The sequence below is a fragment of the Lactuca virosa genome, chromosome 7, assembly GCF_052849685.1.
Source record: "Lactuca virosa cultivar CGN04683 chromosome 7, Lactuca_virosa_CGN04683_v6, whole genome shotgun sequence".
Taxonomy (NCBI): Eukaryota; Viridiplantae; Streptophyta; class Magnoliopsida; order Asterales; family Asteraceae; genus Lactuca; species Lactuca virosa.
Window position 1 is genome coordinate 27,809,145 of NC_136432.1, and position 9,421 is coordinate 27,818,565.

The 9,421-nt window shown below is 33.7% G+C and overlaps 1 protein-coding gene across 1 annotated transcript; it reads right to left on the minus strand.

The window, feature by feature from the left end:
* Positions 1-8,093: 8,093 nt before the first annotated feature.
* On the minus strand, positions 8,094-9,168 carry LOC145126140 (RING/U-box superfamily protein). The gene is made up of 2 exons (XM_079061543.1): positions 9,032-9,168; positions 8,094-8,862 (listed from the first exon to the last, which is right to left on the minus strand). The coding sequence occupies exon 2, from the start codon at positions 8,839-8,841 to the stop codon at positions 8,230-8,232; it is 612 nt and encodes a 203-aa protein (XP_078917669.1). The 5' UTR covers positions 8,842-8,862; positions 9,032-9,168; the 3' UTR covers positions 8,094-8,229.
* Positions 9,169-9,421: the final 253 nt, after the last annotated feature.

Here is a 9,421-nt window from a genome sequence, read left to right on the forward strand (position 1 = left end):
ATAAGGAGGAAAAGACTCATTATCAAACAACAAAGATTCTTTTAAAGAATTCAATGATTAATCAACGGGATGACATGGTCTACAATGCCAAGTGAGCTTTGACACATTACACTCAGGTAGATTAGTTTTACCAAAAAAATTACCTGAGGGAAAAGAATCAAGATAATACAATCCCGAAGACTCTCTACCATTCTCCACCATCTCCTTGGATTGTAAATCCTGAATTTTACAATTACGTTCATTAAAAACAAGCTCAAACCTAGTATCTTTGCAAGGCATATGAACAAATAGAAGATTCACATTAAAATTAGGAACATCAAAGACATCAAATAGGGTTAAGTTACTTGACAACTGTAAGTTACCAATTTTCTCATTCTTAGCAGATGATCCATTAGGATGATTAACAAGTAAATTTAATTTTGACATATCAATAGTGTCATGTAAAAAGGACTCAACAGAAGTCATGTGTTGATTTGATCGTGAGTCAACAATAAATTTTGGCTATTAAAAGTAGAGTTAAAATATTTGAACAAATATGTGCCTGCCATGTTTGGATTGGCAAATGCATCCTCAGTCACATAAGATTTTAATTGATTAATCGTAAGAACTTATTATATTGATCACTTGTAAGGTAGTTGGTATCTCAAATCCAACAGACTCATGTTTAATATAAAAGATTTATTTTGATTATTGAAATCACTTCTAGGTTTAAAGTCATTAGGATAACAAATCAATTTATAACACTTTTCTATAGAATGACCTTTAATCCCACAGTTTTACAAATAAGATTTTGATTTCTACCCTTGTTTTGACTAGCATTCTGATTCCTTTTCTCATTAAATCTACTATTAAAAGTAGAAAAATGGGTTTTAGTTGTATCAAAAGAAGCAAGAGACCCATTTTTCTGATGAGATTCCTCTCTTGAAATAAAAAAACAGTTTTAAAATTTGGAAGGGGAACCATCAAAAGAATGTGACTCTTAACTTGATTAAAGGAATTATCAAGCCCACTAAAAAATTTCATTAATTTCATAAGTTTTGCATGGTCATTAAACTTAGCAGCTACCTCACAAGTACACTCAATAAGATTTGTAAGATCATCAAATTATTTCTAAAGAAACCATAATACAAAGTTGTGAATATTAGATAGAGTTTGAGAGTGTGAAGCAATGGAAGAAAATAAGAGAATGATTCAACTGCAAGCCAACATTAGCACATAAATATTTCGGGTAAACGGGTTGGAAGATCCACGCACAAACCCGAAAATCTTAGCAAGTAGTGAGTTGCAACCCATAAGTTTGAAGAAGATACACAAAATACCCCTGTAACAAAATGCCTAGACAAAACAGGTTTAAAACAATACAAAAAAACCCCAAAGTTAAGTTTGAAATAATAAACACTTTAAATCTTTCAACAGTTACTAAATTAAGAACCAAATAGCAATTATTAATTTATATATTTTATTTTTAATGTGTATATTTAAAGTTTCATTAATTCATTACCAATGTTTATTTTATTTATATATATTTTTGGAACACATATTGTTGCTACGTGGAATTCCTTATGTGTTGTTAGCTTGTCTTCAAGGACCACTTCTAACGAGAAATCGGGAAATCGTGTTGCATAAGATAGAAAAGAGCTAGGTTAGAAAGCTATATCGAGGGTTAGACCCTTATAATGCTCTCTGATGCCTAAATTAGACGTCGATTGGGATTTCAAGAATAAATTGATTAAGATTGCTTAACAGAGGAAAAATAGAGCTACCTCTTTTATAGGTGAGGTTCAGTCCGGTTTTAATTTTTCTACCTGGGCCTTGCTTTTGTCCAAGAGTCGCAAGGGTAGAACCCTTTAATAAAATAATACCGCCTTTTCCGTGTTTCCTGGGATGTTGTTCTAGAGATCTTATATGTAAGATCTGGTGTGTAGATTTATCATTGTTCGACATGATTTGTTGAACTGGCTACCAACCCGTTTGGTCTTTATGTTTTCGTTGCTTATCTTGTCACTTCGTATATGTGTTTGGGCTTAACGACGTTGTCTGGTTTCTTTCTTGTCATGCCGGCCCGTCCTCGTGTGTGGGTCGTTCCCCATAGACCATTAAGCCTCCTAGTCTAATTATTAAAGGCGGTTGACAAACAACTTTTAACAGTTAGGCTTAAATGTGCCATTAAATTTGTTGGTCCATGAAACGTTCGACGGTTGTTACACGGGCCTTGGGGTCTGTGTATCCGATTACTCGAGTATTTTGCCAGCGACGCTTCTTACTTCTTATATAGGCTTGTCACATCAACCATTCTCTTCCTTTTTTCCGTTTTCATTGTCCTTTCTACTTTATATCATTTTAATTTTCTTTGCCCCAGATATAACTATGTCTCGTCCAATAATGCCCGCTCTTCGATCTTTTTTAAGTCATTTTTTTAATATAAATAGATTTTTAATCTATAGAAAATGAACACCTATATTCAGAAATGTCGTCCAATCTTGCAACTTCTTCGAATGCAGTAGCTGCTTCCAATGCTCCACGACCATGGACGACAAGCGAGGTGTTGGTCGTAACACGAAGTTGGATTATCATTCACAAGGGTGTAACACAACTGGCTCCCGCACATTGCCTTGTAGGTGATGAATGGACCCGTATAACAACTTTGTTCAACCATGAGATAGGAGAATGACAACACCGGCTACGATCGGATATTGTCAGTAAATGGATGGATGTAAAGGAAAAAGTCATATAGTTCAATCGATGGTATAATTATGTTTTTTTTTTGAAAGAGATATAATTATGTTAAAATTTCCAAAACTTATTATGCAGACGCTGAAGAGCTTTTGGATATTGTTAAAGATTTTTACATTTTGGAACATGAAGGTAGTGACTTCGAGTATGAGGACGTTTGGAATCTCGTTAAAAATAATCGGTATTTCATGTAGATGGCTCTTTTATTATGAAATTTGCATATTTGTAATGTTTTGCAATCCTTTATCTTATTTGTAATGTTTATTTTTCTGTTATTTGTAATGTTTAATGTTTATGTTTTTTGTAATGTTTTATGTGTAATGCTTCATGGAATTGTTATTTGTAACGTTTTATGTTAAATGTTTCATGAAATAAATTAGAAAATAACCTAACTATTTTCATAAATACCATAATACAAACAAAGTACATATAAGTTTGCAGGCGTAGAACTGAAAAGTCATGATCAACATCGAATACTAGAGGAGGAGAAGGGGGTGTTGATCTGGTAGCAACCTTCTTCTTTGCTCTTCGCGCATACTTTGGTGTCGTGTGTACCTAAAACATTTTTATATATTTTTTTTAATGTTTGACATAAAAAAATTCATTCCATATTAGCTTTTAATGTATACATGCGTGAAATGACTACGCAAAAACTGTGATGGATTACGAAACTTAGGGCTACCGAGGGGTGTAACTTCATTATCATCCAAAACATCTTCATCGAAGTGATTTGTATTCCGCCCCCTTCGTCTAACACCTCTTCATCTAACACCTACATTAATACCTGATAATTATTAATAAAATATACATATTTATTAACAAATTATATCATAAATATAGGTATCACTAACCTTTTTCATCATCATTATCAAAGGGCACTTGTTTATTTAATCCGTCGTCAAAACAATAATTTGTTTGAAAGTTTGCCGGTTCATCAAAATTTATGTGGTTCCATAAAGTTTGCTCATCCACTTCTTCCACGTTCACCTCGTTGCGTTGTCAGTTCAAATACACCTCTTGTTCGAGTGCAATTAACCGACTGGCCAACTCTTCTAAACTTGGTTTCCCACTTTGTCTTGCTCTGGCTTCGGATTGTCCACTAGACGATGATTCGTCTTGCCTCCTAAAATGTTTCTGTACCGGGGATGGAACTGAAGGCGGTTCACCACACACATACTCTTGACATGCCATATAATAAGAATATATTCTCTCCTTATCATCGATGTCATTCTATGTCTTGGTCTACGTCCCTCCTAAACCAAATAAACACATTTATAATGTTAGTAAAAGTTCAAACAAAATATTTAAATAAATAAAAAATATATACAAACCTTTGTCACATCGAAAATCTTGTTCACATCAACCCATTTCAATTTTTTTTATTGTACTCCAACACTTCATTCGAGGTGTATCTTTGTTCATACGCAACGCATAAGCACCTCAAACATATGGAAGCATCTCATAAATCCATATCTACAATTTTTGCAATTATAATAATAATGATTAAAACAACTAACATACTTGTTAAATGTTATAAATATATAAATATTTAAATATGTATACCCTTAATGGTGCCGTAAATCCTGACACCGAATATTTGAAAGATTGACGAGGCTTGAGTAGTGATAAATATTTATTGATTTTGTTCCACGTATCCTAAAGATCATCGTATGTGAACTACCACAAGTAACTACCCCAAGCAAAGCTACAATATAAAACTTTACCATAAAAAATATAAAACTTCAAATTCCACAAATAATACATGTTCCACACATCCAAGTTCTCAGCAACACAAAAAAAAACCTATTGCTCACGATCATTTACTTCTTTCCCCCAAAACTCTTCACACAAAACGTATATGAGACATGCTCTCACAACATAATCTTCGGTAACTGCTAAGAATGGCTGATTTAAAATGAAACTTTTCAAATCATAGATTTTCACCGACCTATTTGTGTGGTTCGGAAAGAGACATTCCCGCAATAAACATCTTTTTTTACTACTAAGGCTTTTTTTCTCTGACACTCTTTTTCCTATCATTTTTGTATAAACTCCTAAATTAATTCCGGTTATCCAACAAAACTATTCGGTGCCATAAACCATTTTAGTATCCCCCACTTTAAAATACAACCGCTTTATGCCATCTGGAGATACTACTGCGTCTGATTGTATCTGATGAAGAAACATTTTACGAAATAGCAAGCCGTCCCCTTGTAATTGAGGGACGTCCAATAAATAACAAAAAACAGTTCTTCAAAATGTTTCTCGTCGAGCACCCTTCAATACTTCAAATGCTTCCCATTTATTACATTTCGATCCTTTTAGATTGACCACAACTTTAACATTAAGATTTTTAGAATTGTGCTGAAATAAAATAAAATGTTAGAAGGGTATAAAACATTAAAGGAAAGTAAGTTGTTATTTCTAACTATACTAAATATTAACAAAACTGTCAAAAAATATATTATTATAACAAAAAGGCAACAATCTACATTAAAAACTATTAGATTTACACAACATCGGCACTTACAATTAGAAATAAACCAAATGAATATTTATAACGACATCAAAATTGCATCATAAAGACACATACTAGCATGAGAAATAAACTGAATGTATATAAACCATATTTCTATAATACAAATATATGCATATTTATAACAACATCAAAAATTAAATATTTATAACAACATAATAATAGCATCAAAAATGCATATTTATAGCATAAACTATATCTATATAAACGATATTAGTCAAAATTGCATAATATTTTTTATATAATCTTTGAAAACCAAATGTACAACCTCACAAATGCAAAGGTACAACATCAAGAAGCAACAAAAATCATTTTTATATATAAAAAAAATCATATTATTACAACATATTAACACATTTATATAACAAATTAACATAAAAATACAAAATGTACAACCTTATAATGCACAATTTACGCATCATGCACTTGTACAATCATAGATCCAAGTATGAAATGCTATTAAAACATCAAGGCTACTTATGAAATCATCTAAATATCAAATATAACACATAGATCTAAGAAGTCGGAGGGGGCAACACCTTCAATTTTCGTCTTTTTCAAACTTTTTCCGGATAAATCGTAAATAAACAAAGCCTAAATTTGATAAATGATGATTAAAACACAAAATGAGTAAAGATCTTACCATATTGTCGGGATTGTACATAAAATCGTCAATAACTACCGATTTTCGCCTCCAGAGAGAGTTCTCCCAACAAAAACCTTGCAAAATGAAAGCTCAAAAAAAAGTATTTATACCCTTAAAAAGGCAAAATCGCAGGTGGTCACAGATGGACTTAGTCCATCTGCGAACGTACAAGTCCTTTATGCGTGGCCGTGCCTTAGTATGTTATACGTTTGCAGGTCAACGAAAGAAAATCGCAGATGAGCTTAATCTATCTGTGATTTTGGTGGCAAATTTTGTAATTTGAGTTTTTTTGGCTATTTTCTGTAAAGTTATTAAGGTAATTGGCTAAATTTGTAATTTCCTCTAAAATTTATATTTCTATCGTTGCATTCCAATAATTTTTCATGCTAACATCTCTAGTTTCATAAATTTTTGATTAATAGTATATTTTAATTAATATTACATGTATAAAATAGTTTTAAATTTTTTGATTAATAGTATATTTAATAAAAAAAATCTTGAGTGTGAGAATCTGTATGCTTTTATAATTATTTTTATAAAAAATACTACTATGCCAATTTATATGTTTTTATAATTATTCAGCAACTTCATCCATCACTGTATAAAACATCAGGGTAAAATGGTCATTTTGCATGAGTCAACACATTCAGTCAGATTTACAATCAAACAACATTGTTTCTTACTCAGTCAGAATTTATTACTCAAACAGACATTTCTCAGTTAGCACTTTCTAAATCAATAACTATCAAACAAGTCCTTAGTGAGCTAACTCCATCAATTTTAAGTAATCCAAGGTGAACACACATAGATGACTTTCCATGCCCTTAGATATTTGAAAATTTCCCCAAAACGATGTTTGTTCTTGCTGTCAAATGGAGGATTGGAACTTCAATCCTATTTTGATTCAAGTTGGTTGAGTTGTTTGTCCACTAAACGCTCTTATATAGGATACGTAATCAGCCTTGGTGGGTTACAAATTTCTTGGAAGACGAAGAAACAAAACATTGTGTCTTGTTCCTTGACAGAACTAAAATATAGGGTGATGACAAGTATTGTATGTGAAATATTGTGGATGTGATGACTTTGCTAGGATTTAGATGCCATACAAGTGAGTGCAACTTTGTTAATGCGCGACAACAAAGCTGCACGACATAGCTCGGTTAACCGGGTTCACCACAAGTATACCAAACATGTAAAAATATATTGTTATTTTGTTCGTGAATGTGATAGTAGTGGAGAAGTAAACCGTGTGATTCTCTTCCGAGTATAAACCATCAAACATTTTTACCAAAGCTCTTAGGTCTGAAGATTTTCAATTTTTTTCAATTTCTACATGATAAGTTGGGTCTTCGTGGCCTAAGTGTCCAACTTAAAGGGAGTGTGGATATACATTCAAGATACATAAGTTATATACTTCAATTATTTTGTTACAATTGTGTCTTCTCATAATTATCTTGTTAAGTTATTCCTATAAATACTGGATTGGTGTTTAGTTAGACGTTAGTCAATGAAAACAATTACCATTCTAACAACATTTTTGGCCGATAACCTTAACCCGAAATTTCTTATTTCGCAGGACCACTACAAAATGACAAAACGATACATTTTGTATCATTTTGATAATTTCATAGCGGACCTTTTGAAATTCGTATTAGTGTTACATCTACCAATTATTATATATATATATATATATATATATATATATATATATATATATATATATATATTAAAGTTATGAAAGATTTTAACAATAAAGTGACATCTTTTTTGTCAATTTTGGTCCTCCAACTTACAACATTGACCATTCATCTTTATGCTTTTTTTCACAAACAACACTTTCACTTTGGTTTGAATTTTTCATAACCCTCGTTTTTTATTACATATTATTAGTATTTAGTCTTTTGGCAGAAATGGTCCCTCATCATTATTATTATTATTGTTAGACAAAATTACACAATTGGTCCCTGTGGTTTACCAGATTTAACATTCTCTTTTTGGTTTTAAATTAATGTTTTATTTATTAGAAAATACCCACCCAATACCATAAACCCACCCACCATCTGCCATCACCACCACCACCACCACCACCACCGCCAAAATTACATAAATGGTCCATATGGTTTACCCATGGTGACAAATTCAGTCCCTACTACCTGAAAAGACCAAATTACCCTCACATTAACGGACAAAAAGCAACCAGCATGCTATACCTTCCGACCCCAGCAATGCCGGAGAATCTTTTCTAGTTTTGTATTAAACCATGAATATGATACAAACCATTGATAATATCCGAGCATAAGATTGAAATTTGAGTTTAATATATGTCAAGGATCTCGAGAATCGAACGGTTACAAAGTGGACACGAACCTCGATTCAACCATAACTCCCTCGAACACACCCTACAGAATGTGTGTCCACACGGTATGAATGCTGCACCCTTCTTCCTTCTCATACACACGCAACACACAGGATCCATCCCCCCTCCTTCCTTTTCATCGTGATCGTCCGTTTCCTCCAGCAATCTCATCAACGACACCCTCGCCGGCGTCACCGGTATGGTTGTTGTCAGCCTAACGTCGTTATCATTGGCAGAAGTCAACGAGTCGCCACCATTAGCTGCCAGGGTGGTAGGTCGAGACTGCCGTTCGGCTTCCAACACGTCGGCGAGACTCATACGTGGGGACGGTAGAAGGCAGTCAGGATTTGAATTCGACTCCGGTGGGGTTTGAATTTCATCTGTTAGCTGATTTGGTAGGTCAACTGGATCATCGCGGACGCTGGCCTCGTCGTCTTCGTCATCGTCGTCGCCGTCTCTGACGCTCATGGTGGAGGGTTCGATGTCCCAAGTGGACCCACAACAAACTAGTCCTACTCCTAGCCGCTCTTGGAGGGTCCTCCGTCGCCGGAACCGATCAACGCCATCCATTCTTCTTCCCCCTTTTTTTTTCTGTAAAAACACAGTAGTTAGTTCGTTTCTCCATTACCCATAAAATCAAACGCAAGTTGATTCATTACCCACAAAAAAACGCAATCGAATTCTTGAAATCGTATAAATTCAGCTGAAGAATTCAAAAACAAACACAAAGAGAACGATGAATTAGATTTAAACTAGATACCTGTACAACAAAGTGAAATCACTTGAATTTCATCAGCAACTGCAAAGCCAATTGACAAGGGGACTAGCAAGCCACCATCATCGCCGGCGGGTAGTCACCGGTGTGATTCAAATGTAAAAGAGGGATTATAAATGGGGGAAGAAGGAAGTCAAAAGAAGGTAAGGAGAAAAGGAAAGGAGTGGGGCCGATTGTGAGATCATTGACAGCTCCATTAATTGCATTTTAAACGAATTTCACAATGAAAAGTCATGGGAGATGAATCAAGACCAATTACAAAACGGATGATAAAAGAAGAATATGTGTAAAGTGTATGGGTTTATTTGTAAAATTTTAGGTAAATACATTTAGACCCCTTGAGTTTTCATTCATCCATAAAGGCCCTTTGACATT

What these genes read in the sequence shown, in the direction of transcription:
- LOC145126140 (XM_079061543.1), bottom strand. Translation starts at nt 8,841, where the DNA reads ATGGATGGCGTTGATCGGTTCCGGCGACGGAGGACCCTCCAAGAGCGG.